Source organism: Ascaphus truei, chromosome 4, assembly GCF_040206685.1.
Source record: "Ascaphus truei isolate aAscTru1 chromosome 4, aAscTru1.hap1, whole genome shotgun sequence".
NCBI lineage: Eukaryota > Metazoa > Chordata > Amphibia > Anura > Ascaphidae > Ascaphus > Ascaphus truei.
In genome coordinates this window covers 297,401,365-297,421,269 of record NC_134486.1, presented here as the reverse complement: position 1 = coordinate 297,421,269, position 19,905 = coordinate 297,401,365, and the positions used below count along the sequence as shown (strand labels likewise).

The following is a 19,905-nucleotide window of genomic DNA, read 5'->3' as shown; positions in this document are numbered from 1 at the left end:
ATTTTGTTTGTCTCCCCCAAGCGCCAAGCTTGGGAGAGCGTACGTGCACAAAGGCAATCCTTTTGGGGGGGTGCATTCATCCACCTCTTTGCTACCTCCCTTTCCTCTCCCCCCCTTTTTTTCTTCCTTCCCCTCCATGCGTTTTGTCTTGCTATCCCCATTGTCATCCAAACTCCTACCTACAGTATTATTATTTTTTTCTGTTTTCAATGTTGTGTTTTCACAGTTTTTTTACATTATTTCTGTACATTCATAGTATGATTGATATAGTGGCAGCCTACCCTTTCACTCGCAGAGGATCGCAGCGAAGCAGGTTGCCAGCGGAGGAGAGCAGGAACACAGCCGCTATTGCAGGGCAGACACCGAAGGAGGGGCGTTTGACTTCACCGTGTGCTTGGGGCGTGCTCCTCCCCGTACCTCCGAAGCCCCTGCGCGTGCGTCACACACCATCACTTTGCCGCCACCTGCACTACCCTGTTCAGCCACCCGCACACATCTTTGGCTGCCCGCCCGTGCACATCTTCTTGGCCGCCCCTCGCGCACAGCGTCTGCCGGCCCGCGCACCCAGTTTTCGTCGCATGCCGCCTGCACCCCCCTAAATAATCTTGCGCCTCATTGCCCCCCAGTTTGCGCACCACTGCATTACAACACACTCTCTCAATCAATTAATCACCACATACACACACTCACCACATACACGCAATCAATCACCACACACACTCAATCCCCCCCCCACACACACACACTCAACACACACACACACACACACACACACACACACACACACACACACACACACACACACACACACACACACACACACACACACACACACACACACACACACACACAAACACACACACACACACACACACACACACACACTCAATCCCCACACACTCACACACTCAATACACACACACACACACACACACACACACACACACACACACACACACACACACACACACACACACACACACACACACACACACACACACAATCCCCCCTCACACACACACTCAATCCCCACACACACTCAACCCCCCCCACATACACACAATCCCCACACACACACAACCCCCCCCACACACACACAAACTCAATCCCCACACACTCAAATCACCACACACACACACACAATCCCCCCACACACACACAATCCCCCCCCACACACACTCAATCACCCCCCCACACACACAATCCCCCCCACACACACACTCAATCCCCCCCCCCACACACACAATCCCCCCCCACACACACAATCCCCCCCCACACACAATCCCCCCCCACACACACACAAACACAATCCCCCCCACACACACACAATCCCCCCCCACACACACACAATCCCCCCCCACACACAAACTCAATCCCCCCCACACACACAAACTCAATACACACACACACTTTCTACTGGGGGGGCGACATGGTCCGATCCCCCAACCCCCCATGCTGCTGATAACTGGTGCGGGAAGCAGACAGGAAGAGAAGGAGGGGCTGTCTGTGTGCAGAGAGAAGCCCCGCCCCCTCTGCAAGGCACAGACACATAGAAGCAGCAGCACGGAGCTTCTGGCCGCCCGTGCACAGCTCTGCCCGCCCCCAGGTTTCCCCGCACGCAGCCCGCGCCCCCCCTAAATAATCTTGCACCCCCCCAAGGGGGCGCGCCCCACAGTTTGCGCACCGCTGGTCTATACCATCCCTCATGGTTCTTAGCTCTTCATTGAGACGCAGGACCGCATCATCAGTATTTACCTGATTTTGTAGAGATATGTACATTTTATTTTCAAGCTCCGTAGTACGTTTAGCCAATAAAGAAACTTCCGCTTTAAATGCCTTTACTGCTCTATCCAGAGTTGACTGAAAACTTGCTTGCATCTCTTTTAGCATGTTCTGGAGGTCCCGTTTAGTGATTACTGTGTCTCCCTCAGACGTGGACAGTTCACTATCAGAAGCTGCTCCCCCCTCTGCCCCCTCTCTTTCTTTTGGGGATATCCCTCTCTGAATCCATACCTTGTCTCCAGGGCCGCTTTATACATTAGGCCGACTAGGCGCAGTGCCTTGGGTCTACAAACCTTTTAGGGCCTACAATATTTCACTTGAAAAAATACCTAAACAAAAAAAATCACAAAATAAGAGAAAACAGCCAATTTTAATTTAAAATGCCTTCCAAGTATCGATGCCTTTAAATATCAAAGAAAAGTATCGATGCCAAATATCGCTAGTATCGAAAGAAACAAGCAAACCATGAAATTAACATAAAAATTAGTAAAGATATCGGACACACAGCCCTGCTTGTCTCTCTCCCTTGCACACTGCTCAACAGCGCCATCTTTCCCCTTCTTTTTCTCTGAAGGCTGTTGTTGCCCGCGCCCGAAACGGGATAAATCCAGGGTCCCCGGCTTCGGCACCTCCTTGGATGTCATCCCCGTATGCTCCCCCGACCCGTCAGACGCAGTGTTAACCGAGGCGGCTATCGGGCGCTTTTGTGTTGTTATTTGGCGGGGTGCAGGGAGCTTCCTTAGCTTGCGTGCACTCACATTTTTGTCGCGTGCGCACCCCCTTTTTTGCATTTTAATTATTGAATGCATATTTTTTTTTTAACTACATTTGGAGTGCTGTGGACAAGCTTCAATTCGTTCGTTCTCTCTCTCTCTCTCTCTCTTCTTTATATTTCACTTCTGTAAGAGAAATATTAATATTTCACCAGGAAAACATTTACGACTCTTGGTTTGATGAATAACCAGAAGATCCCATTACACAATTTTAAGTCGGGCAACCTATGGAACTTGAGTCATAAAGGGGGAGTGATCGTGTACATGCCGATTGTAAGACACAGAAAGTGACACAGATCAAATGAACTTCTTACTGGGATTTACAATGAGCCGTACTACATAGCATAACACTATTTTAGGTTATTTATTTTACATTTCCAGGCTTCTTTTTAAGTGGCTTTCCAATTCAGTGTTATTGTTTAATAGATTACATTTTTTTTCCATCCGTTTTTTAAATTGTAAAGCATTATTTTTAAATGCCAGATATACAATCTTTCTAATATAGAGAGGGTGCACAAGAAATATGTTATGCAATGCTTAAGTAAAGGTAAATGATGTCACATACATCCCTCGGAGAGAAAAAAGATGCTGAACACATTGTGAAGGAAAAGTGGTTAACATGAACTGACCAACTATTTGTGGGGGTGTTTTTCCATCGTTTTTTTTCTTGAACAAAGATCAGTTATTAATTTATTTGCAGCAGGCATGTTTTTTCATTTGAAAAGCATGCTAATTATGGATTGTATTCAACTTGGCACTGATGTACGAAGTAATCTTTTACTTTTCTCTTGTTTCTGGGCTGTCGCTTTGCAAATCCTCTGCCTCGGAGATAGTCAAAGTGTGTGCACAAACACCCTGGTAAGTTAAAACGCTGTTTTCTTCTGATTTATTGAGCACTGAGTTCTAGAAGCTGTGTAAGTCCTTGGAAAGTATTGGGGGTGGGAATATGCAACACCTTGATTTGGAGCAGCAGAAAAGTTCATTGTGGAATATAATAACAATGCAAAGTGGTTAGAGAGCCTTTTAAAGCCTTAAACGTTATATTTGTGCCAATGACGAAAACTGATTGCAGAGACGTCAGAACTGACCTCAGACCTCAGACTCATATGGAGAAGAACATTTTCAGGTCTCACAAGCCTTTCTGTTCTACTGCGCTCTGAAAATGGTGTAAATAGTCCAATTGATCACAAGATGGTGGCAGGCTAGGGGAGGAAAATAATCCATGGGAAAGGAATATTCAACAGCATTATTTGTTGCCCTCCCGCTGTACAGGACTGTGTTAATGCGGAGGTGGATGGCGCAATTATACAACATTGTTTGTTTTCTTGCTGTTATATCTGTTTGTTTAGAGCAGTGGAAAGATATTCACTTATTCTGAACAAAAGCAACTGGTGACCAGAAATGAATAGGAGACTCATTATTTATGCTTGGAAATATAGCATCTCGTAATCTTCCTCCCAGGACAGTTATTCAACGATGTCACACAGGAGAGTTCTAAAATATCTTGTTCCCGCACCACATTCCCTATATTATTTAAGCAAATAGAAAATGTTAACTACACAATATGTTGCCTTTTCTTTTTCTCACTTCTGAAATACCAGTGATTTTTCTTGACTGTTATACGTTTGAGAAAGTATACGGTGAAGTTTCTAGGTTACACCAGATTCTTACTGGCGATGAGGGTACTAGTAGCAATTTGAGGCCTTTCCTAGAGATCATGGGTGGGGTTAAAGCAGCAGCATTTTTTGACTTACTGAAAAGAGATCTCTTCTTGCCTTTTCCAGTGTAGTTTTTATTTTAAAATTCCACCACTCTCTTCTGGAGATAAAAGCGCCTGGGAGGTTAAAATGAAGGTAAATTTAGACACTAGAGATTAAGAAAATCATGATTTCTAATATTCATTTTTTTTGTTTTTAGAAAAGAACATGCTCAGGGGACAAGATATAACATTATATGAGTTACACTCATATAGACTTCTCTGGGGGATTGCTGCTTTTAAGCTGCAGACCAAGCATTAACCTGCATTTAAAAAATAAATAAATTAGTTCTATACTATGAGAAAATACTTAAAGCATTTTTTTAAAACAACTCTGAATGACATTTTTAATGTATTATAATGTAACACACATTTTTTGTTTCTGTAGCAACCATTTACAAAGTCACATCCCCTTCCTCTTCTGAAACAGGCTCTGGCACACTCCATTTGGAGCCCTGCCCTCTCTCTAGCAGTGCACCAATTGTATCTAGTGACTGCCTGGTCACATGATCTTCCCCACAGAACTTTGCATCTTTGGTCCTCTTCTTCTGCACTGACAGCCATTTAGTGAACCCCGAGCGATTTCACTTCCTGCATGCTGCCCTGAGTACTCACTCACAAAAGAGACGTTTGGGAGCATACAGGTGTATATTGTATAGACATCAGGGGAGGTATATACCTACTATTATCTCTACCCTATATCAGCGGTGCGCAAACTGGGGGGCGCAAGATTGTTTAGGGGGGGCGCAGGAAGCAGCGGCGATTTTGCCAGGAGCAGAGGGAAAAAAGCCGTCTGTAGCTGCAATTTTTCTTTTGGCCATTAGGTGGCGCTGTGCTGCGCTGTGCTACAGTACACAGCAGCATCTCGTTGCTTCCTGCTTCCTGCGTGTGTGACATGGGGAGAGGGGGTGAGTGAGACTGGGACATATGGGGGGGGGGTGAGTGAGACTGGGACATGGGGGGGGGGGGTGAGTGAGACTGGGACATGGGGGGGGGGGTGTGAGTGAGACTGGGACATGGGGGGGGGGGGTGAGTGAGACTGGGACATGGGGGGGGGGGTGAGTGAGACTGGGACATGGGGGGGGGGGGGTGAGTGAGACTGGGACATGGGGGGGGGGTGAGTGAGACTGGGACATGGGGGGGGGGGTGAGTGAGACTGGGACATGGGGGGGGGGTGAGTGAGACTGGGACATGGGGGGGGGGGTGAGTGAGACTGGGACATGGGGGGGGGGTGAGTGAGACTGGGACATGGGGGGGGGGTGAGTGAGACTGGGACATGGGGGGGGAGTGAGACTGGGACATGGGGGGGTGGGAGAGTGAGACTGGGACATGGGGGAGTGAGTGTGAGACTGGGACATGGGGGAGTGAGTGTGAGACTGGGACATGGGGGAGTGAGTGTGAGACTGGGACATGGGGGAGTGAGTGTGAGACTGAGGCATGGGGAGGGTGTGAGTGACATGAGGGGGGTGAGAGTGTGAGATGGGGAGGGGGGTGAGAGTTAGTGTGACATGGGGAGGGGGGGTGAAAGAGCTACATGGGGATGGGGATGAGAGAGACATTGGTGGGAGGGAGGGAGACACTGGCAGGAGGGAGAGAGACACACAATGGCTGGAGGGAGAGTGTGAGAGAGACACCGGGTGGAGGGAGAAACAATAGCTGGTTGGAGAGTGCAAGAGAGACACTGGGGGGAGGGAGAGGCAATGGCTGTAAGGAGAGTGAGAGACAATGGAGGCAGGGGGACACTAGGGGGAGGGAGAAAGAAAGAGAGACACACAGGGAGGGAAAGAGAGTGGGGGGAGACACTGAGGGGAGGGATAGAGAGGGACTGGAGGGGGAGTGAGAAATACAGGGAGTTGGAGAGACTGGAAGAGGAGTGTGAGACTGGAAGAGGGGAGAGAGTGAGAGACAATGGGGGGAGGGAGAGAGTGAGAGACAATGGGGGGAGGGAGAAAGAGACACACACTGGGGGGAGGGAGAGAGAGTGGGGGGGGAGGGGGAGACACTGAGGGGAGGAATAGAGAGGGACTGGAGGGGGAGTGAGAAATACAGGGAGAGACTGGAAGAGGTTAGAGAGGTCCTGAGGTGTTCTAATGTGGCGGGAAGAGAGAGATTAATAATACAGCAGAAATGGGAACGCTATTAGACAAATATTATAATATTTATTTTTAAGTTATGTAGTTTCAGCTATAAATACTTTTTTTGTAGACGCGTGGCGGGGGCGTTACAAAGCTGGTTCGCCCTCAATGGCTGAACCAGCTCACGTGCGCTGACGTCATGTGATTTTGATTACATCAGGCAGGGGGGGCCCGAGAAATTTCATGGATGAAAAGGGGGGCTCGGCATAAAAAGTTTGCTCACCCCTGCCCTATATCCACCATATTATACTATAAAAAGTAGTACTAAAATCATCTGGTCCCATAGCCTGCTATATCCCACTATCAGGGGCTATTAGGGATATCATACCCTCAAACAAACATTTTAATGGCAGCAGTGGCTTTTTAATTCATATGTGTTTTTCACTTGGGTGTCGGGTGTATATATTTTTTTGGCAGTATTGTTATTTCATCCTTTACTTATTGGACCTCCAATAAGAAGTTAGCAATTGATGTATCTGTCCCCCCTTTTAAAATAAGTATGCAATAAAGGTTATTTTAAATACTTCTCCATTTATCAATATTGAGGTGCCATTACAAGGATTTTCTCTCCCTTTGTGCTTACACTAACACTTGGTTACATAGTAAACCCATCCTGGGCATCACCCTCCCTCCACTCTATTGTTTGGTTGAGCAAGGTTATCCCCTATTACCATACTCCCTACTTCAGTGTTATCATGAGATTCTAGTCAAGTTTCTGTTAGCTAAGTCTCTAGAAAGAACAAACTACGTGCCATTATACTGCATCATTGAGCCACATGGAAATAACTGAAGCCTGCCATGGATAGGTTTGTGGCATTGTCAAGTAAAATGCAAAAACAAATCACAAAAAAAACCATATACATTAAAATACACTAAATTTAGGTGATTTTTCAGATGTCACTATTTATTTACTAATCTCGAGTTTGAAAAACCATACAATTAAAATTATCTTGTAAATAATTAGCGTGGTACTTTAGTTAAATGCATATGAAATACAAACTGTAAATCACTGCGCATGATTGGAGGTGCTTTTATTTATTCTTTATTTTTGTTTCTTGATTGGTTCCTTTTATTGAGTTCTTAAAGAAAATAAGGGTAACTCTGGGGAAACACGGTTCATCATGTCCATATTATCTGCAATGTAAATGTATTTGAATGAGGGATTACTGAATAACATTTGTTGGCTACATTTAGCATACTACTGTGTACAATAATTTGAAGTGTGCCCCCAGACTCTCTTTGTGCCCCTCTTAATAGTTATTAGATTTGCTCTGAACAATGTGTCACAGCGTAATCTTTGTTTGCAGCATTGCTCAAAGCATTGAAACCTAGTGACCACTTCCATAGCTCCAGTTAAAGCAGCAAAACATGTACAGTAGCACTGCACGGCCCTCCTGCTTCCAGAGATACTTACCATCTGTAGGGCTGCCGGTATTTCTGTGGAGTTTAAATGTCCAGGTCACAGCTTCCTATTAGCACCGGTGACATGGGAGATTTAAGCCCCCATTTCGTTAGGCACACAAGTTCCCTAACTGCAGAGATACCGGCACCACATTCAGAGGTAAGTACAGCAGGGCCCTGCTTCTCGGCGCTCTGCTTTTCGGTGATCCGCTGATACGGCGGCACCGAGAAGGGGGCCGCCATGTTGAATTTAAAATCGCGCATGCGCAGAACGGGCGGGTGCACCCGGCGCGCATGCGCAGACCGCCAGTTGCGCGTGCAGACCGCCGGTTGCGCGCGCAGACCGCAGGTCGCACATGCGCAGAACGGCGAAAATGCCGGTTTGCGCATGCACAGCACTGAAAATCACCGGATCTGCTTTCCGGCGATTTTCACTATACGGCGGGCCTCTGAAACGGAACCCGCCGTATACCCGGGGCCCTGCAGTATCTCAGGAAGCAGAGGGTCTCTGGAGCTGAAATTAACACAGTTCTGCTGAGGAGACCCCCTGCTTCAATCCTATAATCAAAAATAATCAAAAGTGGTGCAGTGCTACATGTTTTGCTGCTTTAACCAACATTTGAATGTTTCCCTTTTCTGTCTTTGGACCTGAGTTCTTGAAGGAACAAACACTGTTAGTATCAGAACTGGAGAAAAATAACATCATACCAAGACTTCCTTGTGCTTTACTGCCCTTTGTAGTCAATAATTGACAGAGGCCTAATTTAACGCCTATAACAAGTGCACTGTACTTTGAGTTCACTACCACAGCAACATACACAGGGGGATGATTTATATATAGCCATGCATAATAATGGCATACTACTTTCCTCTCTGTTGGCCGTAAGTCCTGATAAGTACAGGTATGCCAGCAGTAGTTATGGAGGTTTTCCCTCACACCCTGGTGAGGTGCCCTGTGTATGGAGGGGAGTGGCTGTATGCTCTGAGTCCCAGGATAGTGACATCAGAGATGCGCCTGCCTCCTGAAGTATATAAGGCACAACACTGTCAGTTAAGTGAGTTCCAGCAGTTGTGTGAAGTAGCTGGAAAAGTGTATGCTCCTGCATAAGGGATTGTAGGAACACTTTGTGACCCTAGTGCCGTAACTAGCGGTCCAGGTTGACCAATCAAGCCTGTCTAAGCCACTCTGTGTCCAGGGACCTGGCACAGGGGGGTTCTCCCTAGGAGAAGAGGGAATCCCACTTCAATACGGGAGGGCGTACCTGGCAAAGGGACAGCACGAAGAGATGTGCGGCTAGAGCCGGCAGCTGCATGGGGCAGACTGCTACATCCCAATCTACAATAAAGATGACCTTGTTAATGAAAACCCCACTGTGTGAGTGTGAGATTACTCGACAGTGGATGGCACCACCCAGAAGGAGTTCCTCACCAGGACCATCTGCCTGCGGAAGCATAGACCCTGATGAGGTGGAGGCGCTGCACATGATGTAAGTTGAACTCGCACCCACTACCTCAGCTACCTGTCCTGATGACACCCCCTAATACCATCAAGCGGGAGACTCAGGAGTCCTGTTGCCTACAGGTGCACCACCAGACACGAACATGTAATGGGGACTGGTTAGACCACACGGGCCAATGTGAGATTGGGTGGGGGAAAACCCGTTACAATTGGAGGCGCTGCTGAGATACCTGTCACCAGGACAGGCTTTTGCTAGGCACACTAGGAAACAGGGAAAGTGTATGCTGCCACTTTGTGCTGTGTTGGGATGGAACCGCAGGGACGACCTGGGAACCTGAGAGGAGTTAGTGGGTCTGGAGAGGGGCTATAGCTGTCTGAGTCACCTTGAGGTAGCGCTAGGGTTAGGATGCCTGAAGGGATAGCCTGTTAACGAGGTCAGGAATTCTGGAGAGGGTCTGCACTAGGCTATCCAACAGAAGGTAGACGCCCAAGTACTGCATGGAAGAAATAGAGTACTCTAGCCCATTCCAGATCACTTACCGAAGGGAGCACAGACTGGGAGGAAGGAGATACAGTAGACACAGCAAGAGTGAGCCTAGCCTGAGGTAGTGCAAACACAAGTCAGATCTACGTTAGGTACATGAGGTGGTGCACAAGGCATGTTTATTGTACTGATGTGGTAGCTGCCCCGCAGAGCGGAGCTCCATGTACAATAATCCAGTATACAGTGATCGAGAAACAACCGTCCGAATGGAGGATCTGCAAAGAGCAGAGGGTCCAGGATGGCGGACCGAGGAAGGACACGCAGACGGTCTGTGCGTGGAAGAAGAACCAGCTACAGAAGAGACTTTTGTGGGCTTGTTGTTGGATGGCGTGAAAGCCGTGGCTGCGCCGTGTTTATCCTGTCTATGTTCTCGGGAAAGTACCCTCGAGACTAGTGAGGACGACAGTCTTGCGAGATGGGAGGAACGAAATGGACTTTGTGATACACCAATAAACAAACAGCCAGACGCTACCTCAAATATAAAAAAAAACAATACGAACCAAAACCAAGATGGCGGTTCCCGCGTTCCCGGGACACCGCGTGGGCCAGCTGCAGGAAATTTTGCAACTTTGCAGTTCGCTAATTGTTGGCCGGGATTTGCGGCAACGAGAAAACCCCACCCTGTTGGGGAGTTTGGCGCGAAAGTTGGAGCCGCGCCCTCATGGACTATGACTCACTCTGCACCTGTGCTGGGTCAGCCTACAAGTTTACGAGACATCCCCCTAGTTTCAACCAGGGGGAGTGGTTTGCAGTTCCGCCGGACGCCGATGGAGAAAGTAGGAGGAGGAGTTGCTCAACCAGCCCCTGCCCTTCAGTTGCGAAGAGCCATTGATCGATACAGACCTCTAAGACGAGTGCCTCCGTTGGTGACTATGGCTGAAACTTCTGAGAAAGTGGAACAGAGTCCCTTGATCTCTACCCATCCCTATTCGGCTCCAGGAGGCTTCCTGATTATCCGCGTAGAAGGTGTGGAGATGGTGGTCTGTCTCTGCCTGCAGTGCAGATTGCCGGGTGGAGCTGTGGGCAGCGAGGCTCGATGCCCTCACTGTGGACTGCAGTATATGTGGCCCATGATGACGTTTGTGCCAGTGCAAGCCGTGGGAGTGAAAGATCCTACCCTGATGTCGGCAGCGGAGCTTCCGGGTGCACTATGGAGTGAGAGTGCAGGTCCCGCGGAGCAGGAATCAGGCCGGGTTCTCAAGTCAGAGAAAACCAGCCATCGGAGGGGTGACCGGAAAGGAGCCCATCGGCGGTCCCCTACTGGAATGCCCCGGCCGAACTGTAAGTTGGAGTCCTCGGACGAGGAGTGTGCAAGATTGGCTGATGCGCAGGACTTATTGTCAGGGTACCATACAAGTGGCACACCTTGGCGAGATGCTATCCCGCGTGGTGTGGAGACACGGAGTCGAGTGTCTCCAGTACCGCGGCAACCCGATCGCCAGAGTCCCACTGCCGTGGTGACTAGCGGGTCGGAAGGAGGTCGATCCACCCCGACGCTGCGAAGTAGTAGGCTAACACCGTGCCCGTCGCAGATTCAGGGAGTGGAGGTGAAAGAGGAGCGGGTCCAGAGCCAGACTGGACCGTGTAGCAGACGGGCGTTGCCTGATGTCCTCGTGGAGGAAGAGGTCTCGATTGGGGACCCAACCCAAGATGGCGTCGAAACACGTGCGTGTCCAGAAGAAGTTCCGGACAGACAGAGCGGCATCGAGTGGGAGATGATCGCGCCTCTGCGGTCGAGCAGCGGAAGTCGATCCCCTACTGACCGGCAGAATGGGCGATCGAGCCGGAGAACGAAAAGCCCAGCTGTCAGAGAAAAGAACGGACTTTGTGGCGGAACTGAGTCAGGTATTGCTGGGGAGCAGGTCGTAACCCTGCCAATACCTACCGTCCAGCCCCGTCCCCCAACCCCGTCCACTCCCAAAGTTAGTCCCAAGGCCCTAGTTAAGTCCCTCGTCCCTGTCACTTGTTCATTCGGGTCCACTTCTAGCCTGGGGATGTCAGGGGATTCCCGGGGTCCTACCGAGGATCGGACTGAAAGCCTGGACTGGGGAACTTCGGATGATGGATCGGAGGGTGGGGGGAGGATTTCCCGACAAGGGTCGGTACCCAGTGATTGTACTAGTGTGTTGAGTATCACGGGTGGAAACAGATCACAGCCTCGGGGAAAGGTTACGCCATCTGAGGGTACTTCAGGGGTATCATCGGGTGGGCCTGAAGAGGAAGAGCCACTAGAATCCAACTCAGAGGAGGTACGGGAAACTAGATGGTGGGCGCCACTATATGAGGGGTATGTCGCATGGATAGACCGCACCCGGTTCATTTTAGAAAGAGATGGGATAGTGGACCATTGGTGGGCTCCCGGGAGTTCAGTGATGAGGCATACCTCAAAGAGTTGAGAGTGAGGTGGAACCGAATTAAAGGTGGGTTTATTAAACCAAAAGGTTCTGAAGGATTGGAGGATCCGGTAGAGTCAGATGAGCCCCTGTCATGGGTGTTGCCGGGAAGGGCGGGGCAAACTAAATTGACCCGGGCCTGCCGAGCTGAACGAGCCATTACAGCAAAGTATAAGCGGCCTCATGGGCTTGAGTACCCTTATGTCCCTGAACCTCTGATGAGAGAGATAGAGGATAATCGAGAGAGGTGGCTCCGTACTGACATAGAGTACTACATTGTCAATAAGGGAGGGGCCATTAAGGGACTTCAGGCTGAGCAGAGGGTTTCCCAACTGATGAGGGTTTGGAAAATCGGGCGCAGTATTTAAATGCACAAAGTGGTGTACTGTAATGAACGAGGTCTGCCTCGAGAGTATAGTGTGACAGTCACCGATGCAGCGGGACGGGAGGTGAAGAAACCAGACCCTTGACACTATTATTAGGTCCCGGAATAGAGTGGTCTGCCTTTTCTTTAGCGCTTCCTGCTGGTCAGTGAGCGTGATGTTCTGACATTATTATGTAGATGTGGTAATGTTTGACGCTTAATTTGTGTGTTCTTTTACAGTGTGTCCTGGCGCAAGGTACACCAAATTTAGGCCCCAGCCGGGACGGTGGGGATTCACCAGGGGGAGTATATAGCCATGCATAATAATGGCATACTACTTTCCTCTCTGTTGGCCGTAAGTCCTGATAAGTACAGGTATGCCAGCAGTAGTTATGGAGGTTTTCCCTCACACCCTGGTGCGGTGCCCTGTGTATGGAGGGGAGTGGCTGTATGCTCTGAGTCCCAGGATAGTGACATCAGAGATGCGCCTGCCTCCTGAAGTATATAAGGCACAACACTGTCAGTTAAGTGAGTTCCAGCAGTTGTGTGAAGTAGCTGGAAAAGTGTATGCTCCTGCATAAGGGATTGTAGGAACACTTTGTGACCCTAGTGCCGTAACTAGCGGTCCAGGTTGACCAATCAAGCCTGTCTAAGCCACTCTGTGTCCAGGGACCTGGCACAGGGGGGGTCTCCATAGGAGAAGAGGGAATCCCACTTCAATACGGGAGGGCGTACCTGGCAAAGGGACAGCACGGAGAGATGTGCGGCTAGAGCCGGCAGCTGCATGGGGCAGTCTGCTACATCCCAATCTACAATAAAGATGACCTTGTTAATGAAAACCCCACTGTGTGAGTGTGAGATTACTCGACAGTGGATGGCAGCACCCAGAAGGAGTTCCTCACCAGGACCATCTCCCTGCGGAAGCATAGACCCTGATGAGGTGGAGGCGCTGCACATGATGTAAGTTGAACTCGCACCCACTACCTCAGCTACCTGTCCTGATGACACCCCCTAATACCATCAAGCGGGAGACTCAGGAGTCCTGTTGCCTACAGGTGCACCACCAGACACGAACATGTAATGGGGACTGGTTAGACCACACGGGCCAATGTGAGATTGGGTGGGGGAAAACCCGTTACATATAGTAAAATAGTGGATTCATTCCTTCATTAGTGAACCCGCATAACAAACACCAGCAACTCATAAAGGCCCAACTTCAAAAATAGAAGAAGACACTTTAGCCATTTGATGACGTACTGTGAAAGTCGTGAGGTTCGGCACTATAGGGGAGTTTTGACATATAGGTACATCACACTAGAAATGCTTGTTTTTTGGTGGGAGATCGTGTTCATCGATCCACAATGTGAAAGGTATCCTCCACTCCGCACTCGTCTTTGGGGGTTGCCCATGGCTACTTGATCGATACACCCAAAGATCACATGGTTGAGATCCGGAACACCGGTGGCACTCAGTTACCGCTGCTCCAAGGGTTAATGCAGCAATCTCGCCTAGACATTTTTTTTTAAGTATCAATTTTTTTTTTTTTACAAACTTCGAAAACCAGGGTTCCTCTGGAGCTGAAATGCACTCTTTTTTTTTTAGCTCTGTGGAGCCCCTGGTTTCTGGGATACTCACTGGTTTTGTTGCTGTGTTTTCCTGCCCTTTAGTTAAACCAAAATGGCCACCATATTTTAAGGGTCAGTGGGTCAGATGAAGCCACATCGTCATTGGGGGAGGTTACATGACGGCTTTCTATTGAACGGACGTTTAAATGTCCATGAAGAGAACACCAGTAACTAAACTGGTAAATATCGCTGGAACCAGAGCTAAAAATAGAATGGTCCCCCCATTTCTAATTCTGTAGCTGAATTGGGGAGGATTGCTGCTTTAAGCAACCATGGTTTCTTTATGCACCACTCACACAAAGACGAATGCTAGAACAGACATGCACAGGTTTTTTTTTCATACACTTGCTAACAGTGGAATTGATGAAACATTTGTTTTACTTTGCATTATTGAACCAGGCACTGAATTTGCAGCGGCACTAGAAATAATGTCTGTTGTAAAACAGCTTGATGTATCGGAGCCTTGGGGGAATATGACAATGATGAAAAGTGATTACAGAGCCTCAATGAACCAAATTGAGGATTAAGATCAGTGGCAGAAAGCTGTGAAGAGGGGCTCGGAACTGTGAGAACTTGGATGATGGGAATAAACTAAGTGCGAGAGCAGAGGTGTGGGAATCTGAACCACAACATTTAAAAGACATTAGCAAATTGGCAAAGCATTTAGGTGAAGGCCATTTGTTAATTTTCTTGCAGATATTCAAATGTTGGTACTCTTTGCACCTGGTGTTTTTTCATGACTTTTCAGCCACGATTATCCAAACCTTCAAAATGGTTTCATTCACCACAAGTAAGAGGGTGACATGTTAAAGCTGCAGTTCAAGCAATATCTAAACACAGATTCCCAGCAAGCTCAAACTCCCACACCCACCACAAAGTGAATATATATTTATGTCAACCAGAGAGCTACTGAGCGTGGCAATTGTATATAACAAGAGACAGGGGTGCCCAATGCTGCATCCAATTGACAAAACATATAAAGTAAAATACTTCAATAGTATTTTACTTTATATGTTTTGTCAATTGGATGCAGCATTGGGCACCCCCTGTCTCAAGCAATATCTAACATGTGTTTTTTTTTAAATAAATCAGTTCTGCACTCTGTGAAAATACTTGTAGTATTTAAATAAATAATACATTTTTAATGTCTTATAATGTAACAAGCATTTTTGTTCCTATAGCAACCATTTACAAAGTTACATCCCCTTCCTCTTCTGAAATAGCATAATCTTTATGAGCCCTGCCCTCTCTAGCGGGGAACCAATTGAATCAAGTGCCTGCCTGGTCACATGATCTTCCTCACAGAACTTTGGCTGTCAGTGCAGCAGAAGATTACCCAAGATGCATTTAGTGAACCCCCTAGCCGAATCTTCAGCGATCGATTACAGGAGAACGGATGAATTGGCAACTTAGCGAATCACTTGTCAGTGTGCAGATTGTATTGATGCGCATATATAATTGTTTTATTTTTTTTAAACGGCAGCTTGAACTGCAGCTTTAAGATGAGAGCTCAAGAAAAGTTTAATACAAATCGAGGAGATGGGGCAATATGGATCTCAGAGAATGAGATGGTGGAAGGCAACAGTAGAAAATGAACATGATAAAAGACTATAATAAATAATCACAGGGGTATTTTGTAGAAAAATATAAATAAAAGGGGAGTAAGGCTGAGTCCCCGCATGCTACTGCAGCGCCCACTGTGGCGGACGCTGCAGGGACGAGAGCCCTCCCCTCAATGGCGCCGGGCGCACTGCGAGGGGGGGCCACAGCGCTGTGGCGAGAGTTTCTCCTACTCTCAATAGAATTGAGAGCAGGACTTGAGACGGAGGTCTAGGCCACGCCCCCCGGCATGGCAGCCAATGAGGGCGAACCTGCCGGGTGACGTCATGGCCGCGCCCCCGTCACTCCCCCGCCATGCCCCCCCCTGTCTCTCTTCCTGCAGCTCACTGCAGACCGGGGAATCGGCTGCACGGGCGCGCATGCAGAGGAGGCACTGGGGCCTTAGCCTAAGGAAGGGAGTTCTTAGAGGATCCAGGCAACATTTTCTGCCAAAGGATCAACAAAGTGTTAAGGGGAATGAAGTTTAGAAAGAAGCGCAACAGTGAAGATTTTGAATGCTCAATATGTAAAAATATTATTGGAGGTTTTTGTTTTTATTTTATGAAACACTTTAAGCACCACTGCACTACCCGAGTGTGTACTAAAGGTCTGTCTGGGCTTCATAGGAGAGCATTATGGCTGTGAACTCAAGATGGTATTACCAGTGTGAATCCTACCTGAATTTGTTTCTCTTCACACACCTTATAGAACAGGTCCCATTTGTAAATGTATATACTTGCGTAATGTCTGAATCTATTATGTGTGCCTTTTCCTCCAATCTTATGAAGAATAGCATTCAAGACTTAGGGACTTTTGCGGCCCACTTAAGGACGAAATTCTCCATTGAAGTCAGTAGAGAATTTCGGGTGAAAATTGTCTGTTTCGGTGGATATAGAAAAAAAACCTTAGTTGGGTAGTTACATACCACCAAACTAGCTGCTAAGCAACAAATGCGGGTAACGTGATGCATTTGATGGTCCAAAAAATCTGCGTAATTCTGGGGAAGAGATTTAGACTGTTGCATCCATCTCTACTTAGTAGATATAGTTAAACACAAGTTTTCAAAACCTCAAAAACCACTTCATTTGATATACTGAGCAGTGCATCTATACAAAAGACTTGACAGAGCTTAAATCAAAATATGTCTGTGCATGTAACCTGTAGTTATGAGGAACTTCCTTATGTTAGTAGTTACTGTACTGTAACATGCAATGAGCCTACACCATTAAAGGGTCTGTAAATGTGTACTGCCATTAATGCAGTGAAAGCCTTTGAGTATATCATTGATTTTTTTTGCAGAGCAGAGATGTTGATACTACAAATTCCTGCGTTTTGAATAAACATACAAAGGGGGTAAGTACTTGTCAAGTTTATATCGATTGTAATACAGATGAATTGGCAAAAATCTATGCTGCCTTTTCCACTCAAATCTAGTTCAACTGAACTCCAGATAATGAGGGTGTCAACATGTTATGCTTGTGTAGCCATGTAGCCCCTGGCTACTAAATTCACTGCACTAGTACCATAAGTCCTGGTAAGAGCAGGCAGTGCTAGGGTTAAACCCCTCTCATATGCATGTGAGCCTCATCCCCCAGATATTACTTTGTTGCGTTTTCCAGGTGCTAGCCTGAAAACCATTGGAGTCATGTGCCAGGGGGGTAGGCTTACTCTGGATGTCCAGCCCAGTTGCTGGGGCTTAGGAGTGGGGCACACCCCTGTTATAAAAGATGGCTCTCATCCAAATGTGGGTGTGCTTCTTCTTGTGTGTGATCTGTCTACCCTGTGTGTAGTGCTGTGTTCCTGCATGGCATAGGAGGAGAGTTTAGACTAGCCTAGGGGCCTCAAGCCCCAGGGGTGACTAGTCATGTCCTGCCCAGGGAAGGGATGGTACCCCTGGGCTGGAATATCTGAAGATATGGCACTGATGTTAGACTGTATGGTGTTGCAATAAACCTGTTGCATTGATACTGGTACTCCAGGCTCCTTTTCTGCTACTATGGAAGTTCCTGTGGGGATAAACCCCTGTCTATAGCAGGAGCCCTGCAGGATGGAGGCGCTGCACCATCCTAGGAGAGATACTATTCCCCAAATCTCCCTACAACATCGTGGAGACTCAGCCTTCTGTGAGCAACAGCACACCGTAATATCCCTAGTACCAGCAAATCTCCTTTAGAGGGGGATAGGGATGTTACATTTGTATATGTGCAATTTCAATGTATTTTGTAAGTATAATGGTTTCTACATTTCTGTCAAATGAACAACACAGTTATTAAATGATCCCTGCTGTAGCACAAAAGGGAAATATATTTCAAGAAAAGGTACATTTGCCGAATGTTCTCTCAGTTTTGCCTTCTGTGTCCCTACCACTATTGTCCCTCCATCCAGGTCTTCACCAACTCTTTAAGTTATTTTAGGAAGTCTTCTACCTTCTCAGCTCTTAAAGCAGAAACCCCCTCCCACCAAATATTTTTTTCTAAACCGCACCTGAACTGGGGGGGGAGGTCCTTTGGAGCTAATCCGTGGTCCCGCGACCTCCGGTTCCTCAGATATTTGTAGTTTTTTGTGTTGGTCTTGACAAAAAAAGCTACAAACATGGCTGTAGGATCATGAATAGAAAGTTGCATGGTCATCATCAACTTTCTATTGGCTGTCCGAGCGAGCCATGACCCCGCTGCAATATTATGTGGACTGGGCAAGTATTTTTTTTAATCATCTTGACCTCCTTCTATACTTGTTGTACCTTAAAGGTGGAGCTTCATATTATGTTCTGGAAATATTTTAGGTCACAAGTAGCCTAAGGATATAGTTGGGTGAAATGAAAAAATCATGGGGTTTATGTACTAAGCTTTTACATTATTTTGTGTGTAAAAATGTTTGTTTTAAAAAGTAGTACAAACCTTCATATACAACTTACATTTACTTCACTTATTTTGCAAACCACTCAATTGTTAGACAGGATTTAAGGGATGGTATCCCTATAGACGGGTCTCAGCTGACTCAGGGCAAAGTGCATGAGGGGTAATGATAATAACCTCAATGATCAAGGTGTAGAGCAAATATGAGTGCTGGGGAGATGCAGGTAAACCATGTGTGATGGTACATGAAGTGGTATATGTGTACTAATGGCGTTGTGTGGCTAGCTCAGGTCTCTATATATACCATAAAGTCCCCAAACAAGCCCCAACATAACCAAAAAGTACATACCAGAGATGATCTTCGTTTCAATGGAATTCCCCTTAAACAGCACAGCTCTGTCCTTGTAGTGGGTGCTTCACGTCCATGGAGGTTCAGAGAAGGGTAGTCCCAAGGGGGGCGTAGGCGGAGCACTGCCAAATCAATGAGGAAGAAAGGAGAGGGGGCTGCATCCAGTACTAATAAAAAAGTTTATTTAAGTGGTCAAAGCATGAACATAAACACTTTTACGCGTTTCGGGAATTGCGTCCCTTTCTCAAAAAGTGTATCCGCGTCTGCATGCATGTTCTGGAAATATTTTAGGTCACAAGTAGCCTAAGGATATAGTTGGGTGAAATGAAAAAATCATGGGGTTTATGTACTAAGCTTTTACATTATTTTGTGTGTAAAAATGTTTGTTTTAAAAAGTAGTACAAACCTTCATATACAACTTACATTTACTTCACTTATTTTGCAAACCACTCAATTGTTAGGTGCATTTGGTCAGCACATCTATTACATATTTTGCCTCCCCGCTCCTCCCTATAGAAATTTGGTGCAGGTAAAAAGATAGGCCTTAACATATAGAAAAACAAAAAGAACGATTCCTGCACTCCTACCAATTAGGCTAAAATAAAATAATATTCTCATGAAAAAGGGTATTTTGTTAAACCCTTTGGCCAAAGCATTTGTAAGCCTGCATGCCTTTTTCATGAGAATATTATTTTATTTTAGCCTAATTGGTTGGAGCAGCTCTGCATAAGCAGAGGAGAGGCTAGAGTCGAGTTGGTGAACACACAGAAGGCTCTGGGCTCTCCCCCCCACCCCCCCCCACCCCCCTCTGTGTCTGTGTTGTTTGTTATGTACGTGAGTTGGTTCACCCGGTATGTCTGTCTAGATGGA

The 19,905-nt window shown here is 47.1% G+C and overlaps 1 protein-coding gene and 1 long non-coding RNA gene across 5 annotated transcripts in view; one reads left to right on the top strand and one right to left on the bottom strand.

Moving 5' to 3' along the window:
- Positions 1 to 2,133: 2,133 nt before the first annotated feature.
- Positions 2,134 to 19,905, bottom strand: part of LOC142493545 (uncharacterized) — a 21,322-nt gene continuing 3,550 nt past the window's right edge. The window contains exons 2-3 of one of the 2 annotated variants that reach the window (XR_012801134.1): positions 19,036 to 19,157; positions 2,134 to 4,389 (exon numbers count right to left, since the gene is read on the bottom strand). This is a non-coding gene — a long non-coding RNA (uncharacterized LOC142493545). Of the gene's footprint in view, positions 4,390 to 19,035; positions 19,246 to 19,905 lie in introns of those variants that run through there. The other variant, XR_012801133.1, reaches the window with a different exon arrangement.
- Positions 2,854 to 19,905, top strand: part of ROS1 (ROS proto-oncogene 1, receptor tyrosine kinase) — a 184,461-nt gene continuing 167,409 nt past the window's right edge. For 2 of the 3 annotated variants that reach the window (XM_075597730.1, XM_075597729.1), the window contains exons 1-2: positions 2,859 to 3,413; positions 17,131 to 17,184. In XM_075597730.1, the coding sequence (XP_075453845.1) occupies positions 3,261 to 3,413; positions 17,131 to 17,184 (207 nt within the window). In that variant the 5' untranslated portion in view covers positions 2,859 to 3,260. Of the gene's footprint in view, positions 3,414 to 17,130; positions 17,185 to 19,905 lie in introns of all 3 variants that reach the window. The other variant, XM_075597731.1, reaches the window with a different exon arrangement.